The 20,822-nt window shown below is 45.3% G+C and overlaps 1 protein-coding gene across 3 annotated transcripts; it reads right to left on the bottom strand.

Moving 5' to 3' along the window:
• Positions 1–2,265: 2,265 nt before the first annotated feature.
• CXCL12 (C-X-C motif chemokine ligand 12) lies at positions 2,266–20,082 on the bottom strand. Of its 3 annotated transcripts, none has more exons than XM_058186347.1 (4): positions 19,757–20,082; positions 13,670–13,787; positions 9,315–9,401; positions 2,266–4,753 (listed from the first exon to the last, which is right to left on the bottom strand). In XM_058186347.1, exons 1-4 carry the CDS (start codon positions 19,818–19,820, stop codon positions 4,738–4,740), a joined length of 285 nt encoding a protein of 94 aa, XP_058042330.1. In that variant the 5' UTR covers positions 19,821–20,082; the 3' UTR covers positions 2,266–4,737. The 3 variants fall into 3 exon arrangements, with proteins under 3 accessions (XP_058042330.1, XP_058042328.1, XP_058042329.1); XM_058186345.1 differs by lacking the exon at positions 19,757–20,082 and adding an exon at positions 18,969–19,290; XM_058186346.1 differs by lacking the exons at positions 2,266–4,753; positions 19,757–20,082 and adding an exon at positions 18,969–19,725 and having other exon boundaries at positions 9,311–9,401.
• Between the last annotated feature and the right edge of the window lie 740 nt (positions 20,083–20,822).

Here is a 20,822-nt window from a genome sequence, read left to right as displayed (position 1 = left end):
CATTTCTGAGTTCTCCACCATCATTTCAGAAAAAGACAAATTTAGCAGCAAGCCGAGAACAAAGTCCCTTCTTCCAGGTTCGGCTGATGGGAAGCAGGTGCTGGAGGAACAGCTCTTCCACCAGCAACCCTCCCAGCTCCTGGCCTGAACTCTCCAGGGTTCTGATAAGTGCTAAGACCCCGTTTCACTTGTGCTGGTCTGGCTCTTCTCGAGGGATCGCTTCATAACCGGCCCCCTTGCTAGATCAGGATATTGATTTATTTTGCTTATTTAATTCAATTTTGAGGTTGCCCCAAACGATTCTGGAGGGCTTAGGGGTCAAAGATAACAGCAGTGTTTTTTCAGCTGACTGGTCTGTAGTTAAGATTCTTCTTTTTCCTTCTTTTTAAAAACTGGAGCAACTGGAACTCCTCGGCTCTCTAGGATCACTCAGTGATGATACCTCAAAGATGTTTTATCATCTCTCACTGATACTCATGGTTTGGCCAGACCATCTGCTGGTTGCTTATGAATTCTGAGATGGAATTCATCTGGTCTTGGAGATAAAATATGAAGCATTTCCTGTCTGTTTCTCCCCTACTCAGGGCTCCATGCCTGCTCTTTCATTCTCCCAGGGATTGGATGAATTCATGGGTTTGGCCTTTTTTGCCTGTTGCCTTGATCAATAATTAAATACACGGCTTATTAAATAAGCAATTTAATAAAATAAAATAAGATGAAAGATAATTAAAACAATAGTCTAATTAAAAAGGGAAAGGGGAAAAGCAAAACAGCAAAAACTAAAATAAAATCGATAAATATATAATACTGTGTATATGTAGATAAAAATGTGTATATAAAAATGTTCACATTAGAAAACTTTGAACCGAAATAGGAATCGAGTAGCTTTGCTGTTCTGAGGTTAAAAGAAGCAAATGCAAGAAGCAGCCCATTACTGAAGACTTCACCCTGAGGAACCACCCACGGTGTAACGGTTAGCTCAGCTTTTGAAGAACCTTAAGATCAGCCAAGGGCTGCCTGCAAACTTCTTTGGCACTTCTACAATCCTGGGATGGCTGTGGAGACCAGAACCCCAGACCTGACTAGGTCTTTCCCTGGGATCTTCTATCTCTGCAGCTTGTGTGGTGGTGAGTTTCTTTTCTACCATTAGGCTTCTTTGATCTCACGCTCCAAATTTTGTATTTAGGGCACTTCACAGGTCCTATACCAATTTCCCCAGCAAACTTTTCTCAAACTCCAAGCATTCAACATTTATTGCAATGCGATGTGTGGATGACCTTAAGGGAGAAGGGAAAGAGGTGCTGCCCCAGAAACCATCAGACAAGAGAAGGAAGAGCCCCCAAGGACTTCATGGTCAGAGAAAGGAAAGGAAAGCCCACCCTAATGGATCAGGCAGTTGAAAATACATACATGGTGGGAAGTTTGTACTTTGGACTTGCAAGACTGTGTTAATGGATCCTTAAAGCAGATTTAGCTCATCTGATTATGTTTCCTGTCAGGTTTACATGGGAAGGCTGATGCTTACTCAGGGTTCCACCTCAGCTGCACAAATCAGGTAACCACTAGATGGCAGCCAAGGGATTTCAAAAATAACCTTTAAATCTTTGCTGACTCCTAGTGGTCAGTTAATAATAAAATTTAAAAAACGTTCAGTGAGTAATCGGAAGTAGTGTGTTCGGGAGTGGGGGACACAACATAGTGCATGGAACACTATGCATGCCAACTGAAAGAGGGTTTCGCCCAGTGGTTGATGTTGAAAAGAACTGGAATTTTGGCTAAGTGACCACCAATTATGGGCCTCAGAGTGTCACATTCAAACTGTACTAATAGCAACATAACATACACCATCGTCGATGTGTAATAAGAACCCGCTCTGAGAGCAGCAAGATTTAGGCCAGCAGCAGTTTTAACAGCTTCAGGATGGGGACTAAACAAGGTGTGTGCATATGATGTAGACCAGGGTTTTTTTTTCAAACTTGGCAAATTTAAGATGTGTGAACTTCAACTCCCAGAATTTCTCATCTACCCTTGGCTTCCATCAACTGTGGGAGATGAAGCCCCATATCTTACAGTTGCTAAGTTGAGAAAAACCTCTTCTAGCTCTACAACATAACTGTAACTCAGGGAAATTGTGGTCCTTATAATGCCCTCAGGGATAGGCCACTGTAGCAAAAACAGAGTAACATTATCCTTTGAACAAAGATTTGTCTGTAGAAATTTGACAGAGACATAAACGACTTAAAGGACGAGAACACCAAAAACTGAATACAAACTTTATTAAGAAAATTAAGAAGTGCTTACATATTTTGCAAAAATATATATTTACAAAACAAATAGCATGAAGTAGTTATACATTTTTCTTTTCATGATGAAAAGTCTTTTTCACATTATTTTGGGAAAACCTGTGGGCCTGCTAACTAGACCATCCATAGAACGATAGCATGAATCATTGCTTGCCCTGAAAATGATCCATGCTTTCAAATCCCGATCTGAACTTCCTCCAGGTTGTGAGAGCTGCATTTCTCTTAGGGAATCCTTGCTGGTGGGCTTCAAGATGGGGCCGAGATGGGCCACAGGGCTTCATCTGAGCCTCTCTCTCTCTCTCATGGCTCCTTTTTCTCTCTCCTAAGCAACAGCAGGGCAGGCAAGCTAACTAGTTTCTTACCGAGAGGCATCACCAGGAACCTCTCGTAAGCTTCACGCATGGCTGGACGCTCCCGGTGGAATCAGCATGGATTTGGCAATCCAGCCATGAGCCAGTTTTTCACCTTCTCTAAGGGTCTGCTGAAACCTCTGGTCTCTTGCAGTTTCCGTGCCTTTTTTAAAATAGGGTTACTGAGAAACAAAGATACTTTTGGAGCATCTGGAATTTGAATCCCAACTCTTGTGTGTCCCTCGATGGTTTTTGAATGTTAAATTCATTTTCTCTTTAGTAAAAGCATATATTAAGAATAGGAAGTATTAATTAGCACTCCCAATATGTAGCAAAGCCTCCAAAGTTAACACCTGCCCAGCAAGTTGCTGTTATTAATAAAATCTTACAAGATCCAAAGCAAGGTTGGACTACTTTGAGTTGAACAGTGTTTAACTTTGCCAAGGGTATTTAGGAACATAGCATAATGTGCAGAATAATCTTATTATATCCAGCAGGGCCAGAACCATGTAATTGTGCGTGGAATGGATATGACTAGAAGGTTGAGTGTGTATCTGATGCGTGTGTATCTGATGCCTGCAGTGTTAGATATAATTGAACCCCCGCCAGTCCCCCCTCCGAAAGTCCCATTATCTAAGTTACTGTTTCTCCACCTTGCCAACTTTAAACTCTTTGGACTTCAATTCTCAGAATAGTCCAGCCAGTCATATTGGCTGGGGAATTCTGGCAGATGAAGTGCAGAGATCTTAAAGTTGCAAGGTGAAGACACTGATTTAAGTCATTGCTGGGCAATCTGGAGCTGCCTTGATTGCCATCCTGGTCCCCCCCCCACCCCCACATTATAGCTACTGAAAACTCATTGCATGGTGTATTTTGAGGAGGGGAACGCACAAAACTAAACCTTACTAGCAAAACATCTTCTGATTCTGCCAATAGTAACAAACTGATACGTCTCCTCTTGGTAGTTTTGGTACATTGAATTTGTAGATGGGAAATGTGTTTGAAGAAGCTGATTAAGACAGGCAACCCAGTACTAACTGGAGTTTATCTTTGGCACTTCAGTTTGAACAATATTTTTGCATTCTAGCTGCATTTAAAAGCCACCGGAGTCCTGACTCTCTGCTCCCAGAGAAAGAATTCTACTCTGGACGGTAAATTTGTTATTGCTATTTGAGTGATTAAAAATGGGAGAAAAGATTAGAAGAGCCTCTCCGTCCGTTGTGGTAGGGATTGCGTTAGGAGGTGCACCGTTTCTCTTTTAAGTCAAGGAAAATGGCTCTGCAGGCAGCTTGGTTTACATTTAACGTAATAAAGTCTGATTTTCAAAAGCTACTTTTTACCACAACTAAAAAAAAATGCTCTGCTATTTGAACCAGGAGCAAACTCCACAGGGCTCACTTGCAGATGTCTTTATAACAATTCATAGTATCTTAGTAATGGCTACAATAAAAATCTTTTAAGCTTGTGATTCATAAAATTTGGTCGCTTATGGCACAGATCGAGTTCCCTGAGAAGAAATACAAATATTCGACATGCACTCACTCCTTCTCTCGACTCTGAATGTGGAGACCGGAAATCCTTTCTATGTCTCTAACGCTCTAAAAATTAGGATTTTGCTGTCTTGCTGCCTGAAATCTCAGCTGTGACTCTTGCACATGCAAAGAAGAGCCATTAGCATAACACAGTGTTGGCCATCACACACACACACACCCTTTGAATAATTCTCCCCAAAGTCTCTCCCCTCCCTCCCTCCCTCCTTCTCCCCCATGCAAACGTATCAAGGGGTCAGTGTCCGGATTCTGCACAGCAGAAGGGATTAATGCTCTGTTTCATACAAGTTGCTGCTCTTGAAGTTAGTGATACAAAAAATAAAATAAAAAACCCAAGCAGTTCCTGCTACATCGGACAATATTGGCAAAGGCAAGACGTTTCTGTGCAAATAAGGAACTCGGGCAACCGTGGAGGCTCTCCTCTGCCCAGGATCGTGGGATGGGGTGGCTGGGTGGCTGGAAGAGGGTCAGGGGGATGGAGGTTTCCAGCTCCTACGGAGAAGCATCCCGCAGGAAGCCAACACTGCTCCTCGCTTACATCTTGACTCTCCTGTAGGTAAAGAACAGAGGGAGAGTCTATCAAGCAATGTCAAAGGAACATGCCAACTCCAGGCCCACAGGGCCAACAAGCAGGAAACCAGCTTACAAAATAGGAAGTCATTGTTGGCTAAGATCGATTCCAATTGTGTTCATTGTACAAAATCAGAATTATGCTCGGAAATAATTTAGGCCACTCCACAGAAGGACACAGGGGCTGTGTCCATACCAGAGCCTTAAATAAGCTAATTAAAGAGCTAGCAGATATGTATATACATGCAGCATGCTAAGTTTGATTAGGTGCAGGCCTCAGCACAAAGCCAGTCCATTCAGTGAATATTTGGATTAGTTAGTTTATTTTTCAAGACATGGTGCGATCTCAGAAACCAGTTCGTTAAACACTTAAACCAGGTTGAACCGTTGAATGAACCTAGCCTGTTAGCAGCTCTGTTTTAAAACTATAGGTTTCAAGAAACTTTTCCACCTGGTTTTATATTTATGTTGAAAACTTCTATGGAAAAGGCCTTTGTCTTGCCTTTTATTTATTTTAAACAGTTTTCTGATGCCTTTCCAAACTGGAGGGCTTCTTTACGAAGCCTTCTAGATCTGGATATGAAGATCCCCTCTGAGAAAATATGGCCAGTGCAGGTCAGGAGTGCAACATGATGCACGATATCAAAGCGAAGAGGTCCTTCATGCCTTCCCATCTGGTCAAGTGAAGGACCTCGGGTGATCTTGGCTGATGCAAAACACAAAGATAAGCAGAGGCCAACCTCTTGCATGTTCCAGGCTGTACACCAGACTCAAAGTAGCACCCCAAAAGTCAAAAGAACACTACTTCCATATCTAGAAAGCCATCTAGATATGTCCTTCAAGCCAACCAGAAGATGCACTCAACTCAAAGAAGTTTCTACATTTCAGGAAGACGGGTTATTTCAACTGTAAATGAAACTTGGAAGGACTTCTAGCGTAACAGGACATCTAATTACGACAGAGAACCAACACAAGATCAGGGGCATTTCTGAGAAGATAACATAGAACTGAATTCTAACTGTGGCCAAAGATTTATTTATACCGCTTGCTAATTTTAAGTTCTGAAGTGTAAAAGTATACTTAAAAAAAAAAATTAGGTGAGGAAAGCAAAGCTTTTCCTTTAGTGGGGTTTGGTCATTTAACGAGGAGTACCTGCACGCCTAACCTTCCCCTCCACCCACCCACCCCACATACACAAACAAACAATGGGGAGTACAATGCTGAAGACAATAAAGTTCCAGAGGGGAGGAAGAGGCTCCTGTGGAAAACAGAAGAAGCTTCAGAGATGAGAGGAGAGGAGGCCCGTTTCTGGGCCCAGAACCCTCTCCGCCTTCCTAGCCACTTTCTAGAAGCCATCCTAGGGACACTGCTCGCTTGGGATCTTCCTCCCACTGAGTAACACAACAGGGCTGCACCACTTGCCTGACCTCCCGATTCATGTGCCAGGGAAAGGTCTGCCAAGCTCAAGCAGAGCAACCTCAGGAGGGCTTTGCCTCAGTTTGGATTCTCCTTTATTGCTGGTGCTGCTTTTTCCCTTAACAAGGAGAGTTTGTGGTGCAATGAATACAAAGAAGAAGGACAGCAATAGCAGCAACCCTTAGACTTACCTACCGCTCCACAGAGCTTTACAGCCCTCACCAGTGGTGGGATTCAGCCAGTTCACACCACTTCGGGAGAACCGGTTGTTAACTTTCTGAGCAGTTTGGCAAATTGGTTGTTGGAAGAAATCATTAGGGCAGAGAACCGGTTGTTAAATTACTTGAATCCCACCACTGGCCCTCACTAAGCAGTTTACAGAGTCAGCCTATTTCCCCCAACGATCTGGGTCCTCATTTTACCGACCTGGGAAGGCTGGAAGGCTGAGTCAACCTTGAGCCGGTCAGGATCGAACTGCTGCCAGTGGAATGCAGAGTCAGCCGGCCATCCTGCAAGCCAACCGCTGCACCACAATATACAGAACAACAGCAGACAAAGCTAATTTAATGGCAGCCGAAGAATCTTAACATAATACACCCAAAAGGCACAACTCTCCCTCCTCTCTCTCCGTTCAGGGGCAACAAGCGTGTCTGTGATTTACTTGGACTTTAAACCCACAACTGTCCGAGAAGAAAGCAAACTGCCCTCAGCAGCAAAGTCCCTTTTACACGAAGGAGCCAAAACCTGTTAATCTTAGTGCAATCTCATTAACCTCCCTGGGATTTGCTAGGCCAGGGGCTTCCTTAACCTTGTATATCGCTATTAACGTTACTTTAAAATAACACAGCTGACTTCTTTGGATTTTCCCAGGCACAGCTCTCCTCTGACCTTTGTTTTGAACTCAGGGCTATGTAATAATGGAGGCAAAACAGAGCCAGCAGCCCTCTTGGGCAGCTGGGGGTGTTAAAGCCAGTGCAGCCCCAGGGGCGGCCAACTGGATCACAAGGATAATTTGGAAGCAGAGATCGGAAAAAACGCATCGGAGTCAGCAGGTGCAGTGATAATTCTTATCTGGGATTCTAATTCGGTCCTAAAATGTTCAGAAGCCAAACCTCACATAGGAGCCCGCCAAAGGTCTGCCCTGCTGCCCATTTCCTTTGGCCACCACCCCTGTCTTATGTCTGCTGCCATTCCAATTGGCTCTTTCTAAAGGGACTTTTTGGAGCACAAAGGGGCTTGGCGGGCTTTAACACCCACCAGAGTCCTGCTGTGACCCTGTTGGGGCTACAGCTTCACAAAGGGCTCCTGGCACTGAGCACAAAGTCTTCTCGGAAAGGTGCCAGTCCGAAAGTTTTCAGGATTCACAGAGGTTTATTGGCAGCTCCAACTGAACAACACCTGTAGCCACAGCTACGAGGCCAACTGGGAGGCAGATATAGAAAAGGTTGACAATCCCCTGTTGCTCTTAGCAGCAGGACAACAGTGGCTGGGACTGTGGGGCAGGGGAGGTGAATCCACCTTTTTAATAATTTTAAATTGGGGTACTGTGTTTTATTGGGGTCAATTTGACGGTTTTACATTTAAACTTTTAAATTTTTCGGCCATTATATAATATGTTATTTTAATTTGTTGTTTTAATATTGTAGATTGTATATTTTTAATTTGGCTGTACACCGCCCTGAGTCCTTCAGGAGAAGGGCGGTATAAAAGTCTAAATAATAAATAATAAACCTTCCCCTCTCAGCCACTGTATGGGGCACACAGTGTGTGCAAACGGGTGTGGTTCACGTGTGCCATCTGCATTATTTGGGGTAACAGTGATTCCGCTATGGGTTAACTGGATTTGGATGGTGCGAAGGGTGTAGATTAGGAGACTCCCCAGGTCACTTCCAGCCTCTAGGATTCACGTGGTGACAAATTAAAATGGAAACTGGTCAGCCCCAAAATGGCCTTTCCTCATTAGGGCAGCAGCTATTTCATAACACAACTCAACTAGTTTGGTTTAGCATGACCGAGAACTGACTGTGGCACTTTCACCTACCCTGCACCCACAACAGTTGTGTGAAAGTTGCGTAAGAGAAAAGGCAAGAGAGATTAGTGAGCAAGGAGCTGATATTTTAGCAGGAACCTTCAAGACTTCAAAATAAGTCTCGAACTTCCCAAAACTGCATTCTTGCAACAGCCTGGTTAACACAAGAAGAAAGCTGAGAAGATGAAACAACTGACAACAGCCCATCTAAAAAAAGCATAAGTTTTATTATTTAAAAAGCATTTTTTTAATAAATTCCCATATACAGTTGGGCTTTTATAGTATTTAACTAACCAATTTTGTTTGAATGTACAGTACATAATATATGCAGTACGCTGTTAGAACAAGTGAAAAGTAGATAGGCTACATTAATATAGTTTTAGATATTCGTATTACATCTGGCCACCTGTGGGCAAGACCCCCTTTAAGCAGCCGAGAGTTAAATGGCTGCAGTGCAGACATGTAACATTTGACAGACAGGAGATAATCTTATTTGGAGTTGGCTTGAAATGTGGCCTTAAGCACAGAGGAAAAATAGATCTCCGGGGTGCACGGAGGAAAATTCAAAGGACTCAGTTCGGCAAGGACAGCTATGGAGCCAACTCTTTTGAAGTCCAGCGTCTACAAAGACCCTAGTATTTCCAGTAAAAACATTCATATATAAGATTGCTGCCAAGAGACTACCCTCACTGCGTCTGACATGCTTGGGGTCAACTTCTTCCTTGAACTGCTCAAAATAAAAAGTCTGGAAGAAAATATATATATTTAAGCACAGACCATCTGAACAGACCTAAGAGCTTCCAAAATTGGCTCTGGGGCAACTTCAGAAGAATGTGCAAAAGGTCCCAGAAATCTGGTGCGTGAAATTCACAAGTCCTCCACTTGTGGTACTTGTGAGAACTACTGTGGGGTAAAACTGACGGGCACCTTGTCACCTGGTCCACGTGAAACTTTATCCCTTTAGGCCCAAAACTGAGAATTTCTCTTGGTGACAGATGTGAAGAAGCTCCCAAAACTCAGCTGAAACCGAGGCCTCTTTGCCAATCCCGGTTTCACCTGGGGTGGTTTTGTTGTGGCCTTTGGAATTGCGGCTTACTTTTGAAAGTATTTCTCCAGGTACTCTTGAATCCACTTTAACTTGGAGTCAATGCAGATCTGTTTACTGCTGTTTTTCAGTCTTGCACTGCCGAAAAAGAGAGGAAAAAAAAAAAGGTAGAATAGAAAACAAACACGTACATAAATCAAACCCGAATTTGCTAGTTCAGCTTTTGTGACAAGGGACAATAAAGACATCTGCTCCTTATAACATTACACAATGAAAGAAAGTTTTTTTTATTATTATGGTGAAATTAAAACCATTAAAAACATTTGTGGCTATTACCACAAATTGACACAAAGCAGTCTACTTGAGCGATAGCTGGGCCACCTTCAAACCAAGGTCAGGGTGGCCTGAAGTTAAATACATCCAAAGCTTTTGAGTTACCTTCAGAAGGTGTGCGGTAAGTTACATTGTTTTTGTTTTTATTTGGCCAATTTGGGGAATTTTGAACATCTTCCAACCTCTCTATGGAAAAAAAAACCCTACACAGAGTGAAGAACAATCGGGCATAGTTTCTAGCTTCTAGCTGCTGAGCAGAAAAGGCCAGAGAAGGGATCTCAAATTATCATACTTTTTGGAGGTGAACTGAAAGAACAAACTCAACACCATTTTGTACTCTCTGACAGCAACAATATTCAGCAACTCTGCAATGGGAGAACAGTCTGAGAGTGAGCAATTGATAGAGCAATGGAATTCTTATTACTGCTTGTCTGAACTCTTTCATTTGTGCCAAACCATCTTTAACATATAAACATGTCTAGATGAGTAGACCTCAACTGTAGAACGAAAGAGCTTTTCTGATATTTGCTGAACACCTTCCCCAGAAAAGGCTATTTTTTATGAAAATTTCACCCAGAATCTGCTGGTTTCCTCATTACATGAAATACCCCCCAATTCTGAAAATAGGCTGTTCAAGCTACAGACTGTGTCTCACCAGTGAGCTGATAAGGAAAGTTTGAAACTGCTTTTTGTGTTAGTCCTACACTCTACAATGATTGCTTCATTATGCTGCAGGAAAATGTTTCCACAGGACACGTAATTAATCTGCCTTCCTTAATGTTTTCTATTTAGCAATTCACGTTCTCAGGCAGAATTCTATTTATAAACAATATAAGCAGAATATAAATCAATTTCTAAAACCCATCAGTTGAAAATGAAAAGATGAAATACTTCATTTTCACATATTTTACTTTTTCAAGAAAGTTTCAACCACATTTAATAGTAGAACAGAAAGAAGTTAATTATAAAGCTTCTCTATAAAATCACCCAAGTTGAAGTACTTATAAGACTAATTTTAACTTTTCTTCAAATACACAACTATACTTATAAATAAACTGTGGCTCTGTTTAGCATGAGGGAAGCATGTAAGGCTTTGCCCCCTCTTCCTGTGTGGTTTTAACGTTTATCATGTTTATATTAGAGGGATGTTTTAAGGGGAAAGGATAATTGCAGGATGAGTTCTTCTGGATCTTGAAGACCTGGGATACAAGCAGGATAAAAAGTAAGCTAACACTTTTGAACTTTGGTACTGGAGAAAATTCCTGGTAATGCCACAGGCAGCCAGAAAAGTAAACAAATGGGTTGTTAAACAAATCAACTCAAGAGTTCTCACTTGAGACACGGATGACTGGGCTCAAGTGATCCTACTTTGGTCACCTCACATGAAGACGGAGGTCTCTGGGGAAGCCCCCCAGTGCTGGGAAGGGTGGAAGGAAAGGAGACCAGCATCAAAGTGCCCCGTGGCCAAATCATGATCATACTACCATGGGGATGCTGCGATGGCCAGTTGTAAATCTGAACAATTGCTAAATGTGGTTGGAAAGCAAGGTCTATACTACAAAGGGCATAAAACCACAAAACCAATCCCGCCTCAAAGGCAAATCCAGCACGGGAGAACAGCTTTTGCACTTTTCAACAATCAAAACTGATCTGCCAGACCAGAGTCTTGAATGCCCTCTGGCAGATTGTCAAGGGAGAGGGGGCACCATCGGGGTCTCTGGATGGATAAAGCAGATAAGATCTCCTGGAGAGAAACCCCTTCAAGGCGCCCTTATCAGCCAAGCAAACTGGACGGGGCGACTGGTACCTGAATTTGGTGGCTCTGCAGATACCAAGCTAGGAACCCAATAGATTAAAAACAGCATTATTATTATTATTATTATTGCACTGGTGAACTAAACACTTTGCCTCCTTTGATCCATGGGAACAAATAATCTTTAAGATCACCAGGGAGTGAGTATTCCCAGGAGATCAATGATTGCAATCCCTGAATGCCAGAATCTCTGCCCTTCTTTGCTTGCTACCCTTTGCACTGTATCAATCAACAAGCCATATCCTATTCCAGCCTCTGCGACTTCTGACATCCCTCTAGACACCACAAATGGTGCCTTTTTTAGGCTCCTGCCTCTTCCACGCAAGCAGGAAACCTTCTGAAACTCCTTAGGTGAAAGTTAGAAGACCTTATTCTTTCAGAAAGCTCACTCAGACATGTTTGCAAATTTTAATCCATTCTGCCATTAAATCTGCCAAACAAAATTTACAATTTCCTTCGTAAAAGAAGAACAAAACCAGAATTTAGCATCTTGGAAGAATTAATCTGCTCAGAAAAAAAATGCTACTCCTGACAACTTGATTCGCTTCTGTCAGACCAAACAAACAAAACGTAAGTAATGCCTTATTTCCAATTAAGAGTCAATGGGAGGCAGGGACTCGGATTTCAAAATCACAATTAGAGACTGAATTGAATCGAGAGACTAATCTGAGGTAGAAAAAGTCATTTTCTGAGTTTGTAACTCAGTGTTTGGTAACTTTAAGGTGCCTGCTGGGGAATTCTGGGAGTCCACACATTTCAAAATTGTCAAAGATGAGAAAGGCTGCTGTATCTCACGGCCTAAACCAGGATTTCTCAACCATGGCACCTTTAACATGGGTGGACTTCAGTTCCCAGAATTCTCCAGCCAGCTGGCTGGGGAATTCTGGGAGTTGAAATCCACCCATCTAAAAGTCACCAAAGTTGAGAAACCCCCAGCCTAAACCATCCATAAATTATAACTTGCTGCTGAGGCATAAAACTCTTCACTGAACAGATGCAAGTACTTATGGATTTGTTTTTATAGCTGCATCATTTTTATTTCCCAAAAGACCCAGAATCGTTTACAAAAGGAGAATTATAAATGAAAAATAAAACAAAATCAAAATATAAACAGCAAAATACAATAAAATAGAAAATAGCAGCAAATACAACTGAATCAAGAATCCCAAAGATAAAAGCTAATAGAAAACAAGTCTTAAGAGTCTTCCTGGAGGCCTCTAAAAATAGAAAGATTTGCCCACCAGGGAAAGACGGGAGGGAGCCGGTGGTTGTGAGAAAAATGGGGCTGGCTGCCAGTCCCGATCGACTTCATGAAATCAGATTCTGAAGGCTGCATTCCAAGATGCCTTAATCAAGTCTATTTCTTGTTCCTTTTTTTTTCTTTAAAAAGAATCAGTTTCCCATGAAATACACCTTGAAGCATAAATGAAGCATTCAACTGATACGACCAAGGATTAATATGTAAACTAGCTGGATCAAAGAAGCTTCATTTACTCTGGTTTTACAGTAGACAAAGGCCAAAAAAGAGCAAAAGACAGGAAATATTACAGATGTTAACTACAAACCCTCCTGTTGTTCTCAATGAGGGGAAAAGGCAGGCAAACTAAAATACAAAATTTTCACTGGTATAGTGACAGCAATTGAGCAATTATTGGCCATTATCAAGATCATTTCCCATGCAGTTAATTTAATCATCTTGATGAATTAAACCTAAATTTCCAGACGACATAAACCATTTATGCTAAGGAGCCACAAGAGGGCAGAAAATCTTCTCCTGTTCCTTTTCTGATCATTTTTTTCTGTTTACATTCAGGAAGATCTCATTTGAGTTTCATAAAAAGCAGGAGGATAAGAGTGTTTTTTAAAAAGTGGATGGCTGAATTCACTCCAAATCTCTCTCTCTGCTTTCACCATTTCAAATACAAAGACAATTTTTTCTAGACTTAACACCATTCTCTTTTCCAGCCAAAATAAAAATCATAGCAATAGTAACATTTTTAAAACATAAACAGCGCTGAAAATAAACAGAATGACCTCAAATTTCACAATAGCTGAGGGAGGAGGAGAATCAGATCTAGAATGAAAACTGGCCGACTTTTCCACTCAGATTCTAGTTTATATCTTTTATTGCAGACTAATTAAACGCCACCGTTGAATCTTTATCTCGAAATATAGGGAGATTGAGAGAGAGAGTTGCAGTTCTGATGGATGGGGCTTCAGAGCTTCCAACCAGCATCCAAGGTGCAAAGAAGACACTTACATGACCTGAAGGGGGCATCCAGGGACGGTCAAGATCTTCAGGTGTTTGATCTGGGACTTGGCCACTTGGCTCTCAAAATACCTGCAAGGGCATCGGTAAGTCAGGCTGATGGGTTTCCCTGCAGGGCAGAACAAAGGAGAGGCCTCACTCACAAATCATTCCAGCCTTTCTTCTTGGTTGTGATTTTTAGGAGACAAAAGTGGGGTGAGAAACTGGAACAGGCATTAGCGGGTTTTTTTAAAAGGAGCCAGCTAATTGTCCCCGCGCAATTACCCAAGATAAAGGAGGCAGCTGAAAGGCACTTGGCCTCCCCAGTGTTATTCCTGCTAAATAATTTGACCCCAGGGCCACATGAGAAGGCAGACAAGAGAAGAAAGAAATCTCAATGCAACACACACAAACACACACCTCCCCACATATGCAGGGAGAGCCATCCTGGGCAGGGTGGAAGGGAGGGCCAAGCGAGGGCGACAGGCAATTACTGCAAATGCAGGTACAGAGCGGTTCAGCCTGGCTGCCAATTAGTCTTAGGGGCAGCTGTGAATGAATGTTTGAAGTTCTCACTCCCTTTCTCCCCCCCACTCCCCAGCACTGGCACAGGAAGCCTGATGATCCCAACTCCTGCTTCAGAAATCACCATCAAAGATAGGATGGATGCTCTTATGAGACGGTTCCTTTGAACAAGGAATCCTTAGGAGCTGTTCCTTCACTCCTATAAGCATTGGAAGTGTTTTCCTCCCAGCTGCCTCGTGGCAGCACCAGGAGATAAGCGGTCTCGTATCCCCCCCCATCACCCTTATCAGTGAGAAAAGCTCGCTCATTTTAAGGTCAAAGGAAGGAAGAAATTCTTTATGATAGCCCAAAGCTACCAGCAGCACAAAAGAGCCCAAGTGAACATAAAGTCTTGGCAATACTGCAATATATAATAAAAGAGAAACACAGAAGCAATAGATCGTATATGGCAACCCAGAAAGCGAGAGAGATTACTGAGTTTGCAAGCTTCCCCTCCTTATCTACAGCGCAGGCAGCCTGTTGCTACGTAAAAGAGGTTGTTACAATTGTCAATGTGAGAAGTAGCTGGCTGCACCCACAAAAGCCACAGGCGTTGGATGGAGAAGTGTGCAACATAATGTCATTGCACGATACACAAATTAGACTGTTTAGATCAGGTTGTCTTAAAGCAGGTCACTTCATTATGGGCTGTACTGGACACCTATGAATGAGTGTGCAGAGGTGCCCTGGAATAGTTATTAAAAGGGGCACAGTACGTTTATTAAGAGAGATACCTTATAAATGCACAATGCATTTTGTCACGAAGGACATTTTCTGACCTAATTGGGGTTTTTTTTTGGGGGGGGGGAGGAGGAGACCAAACCAGAGTCCAAAATAAGATGGCTTGGTTTCCAAAAACTTCTTTAACATCCTGATAACTTTTTTCTCTAAACTCTCCCGTGAACAAGTGGCATGATGGGAGTCTAAAAGGCCAATGCAACGTTGGACTATATGAACAGAAGTCCTGGCCCAAATCAGTGAAGAGAGTTTGCAAAAGCCCCTCTGGGTGATAAGAGAGTCTGGGAGATTTGCAAAAAAGAGATCAACCATTTTCTAAAAGGCTTCCTATGCAAGGAGTGGGGAGGGGGAGGGTCTGTTTTGTGGTGAAACAGGACAAGCAGGACAGGAACCCAGGAGCTGTAATTCAAACAGGGATTTAAGAGGAATGATTAGGGCTCCCCAATCAAAAACAAAGGTTGCACATCAGCCTGTTGGATTTGGCCCAATGCTGGAGCTTGCCAAGGTCATTTGGAATTGTGAGGTATTAAACAATCCCCTCCAGCTTGCAATCATCTGTAAATTTGATAGGCATCCTTCTGATTCCATCCAATAGAAAGCTGCTCAAAAGGAGCCTGCCAAAGGACCAGCCCCACCTGATATTCCCTGCTCCTTGGGAACGGATCCTCAACCAGATGCAACTCTAACACGTCCGTCTCGGACACGAAGAGATTATGGGGGGGGGGGAAGTGTCCCACCCTTTGAGAACAAGGCACGCCGGATTCCTTGTTTCCTGGGCTGTGCCAAACACTGAATGTAAAAAGAGTTGATAAGGGTTGCTTGCGATAACTGGCTCCAAAGCTTGGCCAACTAGACTGATCTGCAGCTCCCAAGTTTTCCAAGACTGCAGCCCGTGGCTTCACAGTCACCCCAGCCACCTCCTTCCACTTCCTGGGACCCAGTGGGGGCAAAACGACTTCTCTTCAGCAGGGACACCCAGACTCCTGTCAGCCATGGATGCTCACTGGTGACTTTCAGCTTATAACTATTACCCAGGACCTACCTTGCAGGGTCATAAGGGGGGTAAACAGGAAAGGAGGGAGCACTAAATACGCTGCCTTGTGCTGCAAATAAATAATCTTCCTTGGTTTGGAGAGTTAAGATTGGCTAAATGTGGATTCTTGCAGTGCCTTGATGGATCTGGAGCTGCATTTTGCCCTCATTCAATCATGCCAGGAATGATTGGGGGGAAAATGTCAGGCAATGCAAATGAAGTGTTGAAGCAATTCTGCCTTTCCTCATTTTTATTTTCCCCTCCCCGTCTACACCAACCACCTTCTTGTCTTTTATTTCAGTCTTCGCTCCAAATCCTCCTTACAGCAAAAAGGGGGGGGGGGAGGAATCCTTACCTTGTTCTGAGCTTTTGGCTTTTTTTTGATTCCAACCTTGCCAGCCAGCTATGGGTTTAACCCCTTCTAGTCATTAGTCCTTGTGTCTATTTTTCTCCTTGTTACAAATTAATCTATTTGAATATGTTAATAGTGCAAGGATAATTGAAGGTATCCAGCCTAACATTTTACATTAAACGTTCAGTATTATAAAGACCTGAATTGGCTAATGCAAGGGACCCGTGGTCCGGGTGCGGAAGATCCCTGTGGTCTGGGTGCAGAAGATCCCTGGTTGAACTCATGGAGCAGGCATGGAGGGCTGGTTTTACCTGATGCTCTTTCCTCCTCCTCCTGCTCCGCCCCCCCACCCCCAAGGCATGCATACCTCTCTGGGCCCCCTGCGCCCCTGGGCTTCAGAGGAGCAGCACCAAGAAGCCAAAGGAACGGGGTTGATGATATCCAAACTGAACTATTTTTAAACCCATAGAGAAGCATTGATTGTCCCTCCAGGTTGAAAAAAATGTATTCTCTCAGTTTGTTCTTTAATGCAACTTTGAGACATGCAAACAATTTTCAAAACATGAAAGAATTTAGTCTTTCGATACATGAAGTGGACTGCCTCTAGAAAATAATGGGATACCCTAGAGCCCTGCTTCTCTCAACCTTAGCAACATCAAGATCTGTGGGCCTCAGAATTCTGGGAGCAGCAGTCCACAGATTTTAAAAGTTGCCAAGACTGAGAGAAGCACAGTTCTGGAGTGCCAAAATGTATGCAAATCTTACTTGCACCTTTCCTCAAAAGTGCTCCCTCTTTATAGCTCCAAGGAATTCAAAAATTCACGTTTATGCAAAGTTTTTTCCACAAGCACCATGCCATCTCTGTTCAAGGACAAGCTGAGCTGTTCAGAAAAAAAATTGGATTAATTAATTAACTTGTAATAAAAAGTAGCCATATTTAGTCCTCTTTTCTTACTGATAGATTATTATTCAGCTATTTTTCCTAATGCCTAATAAAAAGAAAAGCTTCTTTAGAAAAGATATACCTAGAGAAGTGTGGCTCGTCCATTGTCAGGGAAAATCTAAAATTACAGATGTAAGCACATGCAACGTAATCATAATTATAACCTCCAGCTGGGTTGGAAATCCTGTGCAATCAGGATTCCTAATTTTGCAGATTACAGTTAATCAGACCTTCACAAGAGGAAAGACAAAGAGGGAAGGGAAGAAGGCAGGAGAGAGAAAGAGTGTGTAAAATGCTGCATCTGTGTGTGGACCTATTAAAGCAGGTCTGTTTATTTGCAGGATTACACACAGTTGTGGTATATGCTCTTCTGCGCATTCAGAAACACCTTCTTGTGAATCGTATCTGAAGCACTGCACAACGCTAGTGTGTAGCTTTCTCTCCCCATAGCTAGAAGCTGGAGATACAGAATAATTCAGGGAACAGGATGCAAAGTTATTAGATTCCTTTCTAGCGTAACAAGTTGTGGTTCTGCAGTTGCGCTCAGCAAAAAAGGACATTTGTGTGTGTGTGTGTGAGACATATAACATAACATTGAAAGTGGAGTCATTTTTAAAGGTTGTTTTATGATGTAAACCATCTGCAGACAGAAGTGGTTTATGCTGCCCCTGGGAATATTATGCCTCTGTTTTTCAATCTTGCGCTTTTTACCCCAACTTTGTTAGAATGTGAGACACAAGCGACCTCTGGCACAAGTGAGCCTCTCTGAAGGAAGTGTGTGGTTGTGAGTGTTGGGCACAGCGTCTTCCCTGCTTCTTCCTCTCTGCAATTAAAAAGTGGAAGCCCACAAAGGGGGTTTCTTAGCTACCTTCTACAAAGGGTAGATCTAAAATCCCAGAACTGATTGATCCTCCACATCCTCCACATCAACTAAATTCAATTTGTCCTGCTAAAAATATTTTCTCCTAAACCCCTAAAAATGTCCCTCCACTTTTTGTAGGTGGCTCTCAAGCTGTGCCCCGTTTCCTGAGGGCATCAGTGCAAAATCCCTGGGAAACAATCTAGGAGGAGGAGGATTTGGGAAGAGGAGCACAGGCAGCTTCGAAATAATTTAATCCTGATTTTAACCCAGACTGCCCTTTAGAACAAGAAATGCAAAGAAATGTTGTGTATCTTGCATGCAGATGTGAATTGAAATTCCTTCGGAGAGCCTCCTGAGTGAAAAAGGTCTCAGTGTTTCAGAAATGAACATGAATCTCAGCTAGAATGCTGAACCACCCTTTCTGGGACCCCTGGAAGACCCTCCCCTGGAAGCAGCTCCCCTCTAGAGTGAGAGGGTAAAAAGGGAGAAAATGAGAAGATCCTTCAACATTCCCTGAATAGAAAGACAGAGGAAACCTCCCTTAGAAGCATCCGAGGGGCCTCCTTGAAGGAAGAGGGTGACTCTCAAGGGCCAGATCTGGCTCCTTGCAGTCCTGACCAGAAGGCTGGTCCTCCCATCCACCCACCCACCCACCAACCAAAAGAGGTCTCCTGGTGTGTCCTTTGCCGTTGGCTTCCCTGCCTCCCATCCTAGACCCAGAAGACCCAGAAGAAAATTCTCCGGAGGGGAGGGGGCAAACAGAAAGCTTCCACACTTTCTGAAACAGAGGAGCCCAACCACACACACACACACACTCACCAAACCCAGAAGGGCCAGCAGGGACCCTCTGCAGAGCAGAAGCGCTGGAGGCTTCAAGAGCGAAGATGCTCTTCCCAGGGCAATCGGGATCTCTGCCTGATGCCAGCATGCCCACAGACGGGCTCCAACCTTTTATGCTTGGGGGAGAAAGGACTTCAAATGCTAAGCGGAAAGCAGATTCTTCTGGCTTCTCAACCCACTTTCTTAAGAAGTGAGCGGAGAGGAGGGGGGACTGTGGCGGAGCTTTCTGGGCAGAGTAAGGGGGAAGTCGGGAAGCCCCCAGAGAAGCCAAAGCACCGGACTGCCAACCGGGTCTATCCGCCAGGTGACCACCCCATCCCTTTCCCACCTCTCCCGTTGGAGGGAGCGCCGGGTTTCCAGAGGGGCTCCCCGCCACTTGCCAAGAGATTCAACGCCCCTCTTTCCCTTCGGGCCAACCAGTCCGACTCTCTCCCCTCCGGGCTCAGCCGGCCCTGATCCAGCGCGGCCCTCGCTCGCTGCCCCTTCAGGGATCGCCGTAGCGGAAAGGCGCCCGGCCACTTCTCGGCCCCCTTCGCGCGGCTCTTCGCTTGCCTCCCGCCGCCTCCCGTCCAGCCGCGCCGCCACTGCCGCGCCTTTCTAGACGGAGAGCCCGGAGCCCTCGCTGGCTCAGCAGCCGCGGGACCCCAGCCGCCCCAGGCGCCAGCCCAGCACCTGCCCGGGGGAGCTCGGCGCCCGCCCGGGGCCCCCGAAGCAAGAGGCAGCCGTCGGTCCCGGGAGCGGCCGGGGAGGCTCCGGCGGACACTCACCGCGGGTCCCGTGCAGGGTGGCGAGCAGGAGCAGCAGCAGGAGGGCGAGCGGGCGGCGGTCCATGGCTGAGCTGGGCTGCGCTTGGCGGGGCTCTGGACGGCCCTCCGCCCGGCCGGCCTCTATAGAGGCTGCGGGCCCGGGGGAGGGGGCTTGGGGGGCGGGGAAGGAGGCCGGGGCAGCTGGCTCCACGAGGCCCGGGGGGCCGTTGCCAGGGCCCTCCTTCCTCCGAAGAGGCGGGAAGGGAGCCCAGCCCCTCGATCGCGCCCGCCCCCCCGCCCCCCCTCGGCAGCGGAGCCGGACTGATGCTCCAACCAAGCCTCCTCCCCTCCCCCGCCTCGGCTGCTGCTGTCCGGGCCGGCGCCTTGAACTTCTTGTTCTTGCCTGCCTTTGCCCCCTCCCCTCGCAGCGTCCAGGGACCGGAGCGCGGGGAGGCCCGGCGGGGAGCAGTGCTGCAGCGCCCCCCTCCCCCCCTTCTTCTCCCCGCCGCCCGGGCGGGCAAGTCCCGGGTCTGGGGTCCCGGCACAGCTCCTCTTGGGAAGGGAAGCCGGGCCGGATGGCAAATTTGGGTCGGGATGGGGGAGGTCGGGGGGGGGGTTGCAGTCCAGTCCCTCAGAGGGGTATCGAGGCGCAGGGCTCGCTGGGGGTGCCCGGCTTGGGAGGGCGAGCGACGGAGCGGCTGGAGGGAGCCTCGGAGTTGCAGCCGCTGCGCCCAAGCCCCGCTCTGCCCTGGTCTTGGTAAAGGGCTACGGAGGCTTCACCAGCCCGCCCCCCCCCCAAGTCCCGGGCTTCGGCTGCTGAAAGAGCCGCTCGCTGTGCCCGGCGCTGCTGGGGGTGGGGGGAGCACGCCTTTATATTTAGAGCCAGGAAGGAAATTCTCTCCAGAGCTCCAGGCAGCCCGGCTTCCCCATCCCCGGAGCGCCTGGCTCCATCCGGATGGAAGGATCGGTAGGGTTTCCCACCTCCGGCCACTTTACCTTGATGAACGTATCTTTTCTTTTATGTACACTGAGAGCATATGCACCAAGACAAATTCCTTGTGTGTCCAATCACACTTGGCCAATAAAA

The sequence above is a fragment of the Ahaetulla prasina genome, chromosome 5, assembly GCF_028640845.1.
Source record: "Ahaetulla prasina isolate Xishuangbanna chromosome 5, ASM2864084v1, whole genome shotgun sequence".
NCBI classification, from domain to species: Eukaryota; Metazoa; Chordata; class Lepidosauria; order Squamata; family Colubridae; genus Ahaetulla; species Ahaetulla prasina.
The sequence above is the reverse complement of the archived record's forward strand: the minus strand, read 5'-3'. Positions and strand labels throughout refer to the sequence as shown.

Coding starts and splice junctions, on each gene's coding strand:
- CXCL12 (XM_058186345.1), bottom strand. CDS start 19,077: ATGCTGGCATCAGGCAGAGATCCCGATTGCCCTGGGAAGAGCATCTTC. Junction 13,788..18,968: donor TGCTGGCCCTTCTGGGTTTG/GTGAGTGTGTGT, acceptor TCTGCCCTGCAG/GGAAACCCATCAGCCTGACT. Junction 9,402..13,669: donor GGATGCCCCCTTCAGGTCAT/GTAAGTGTCTTC, acceptor CTTTTTCGGCAG/TGCAAGACTGAAAAACAGCA.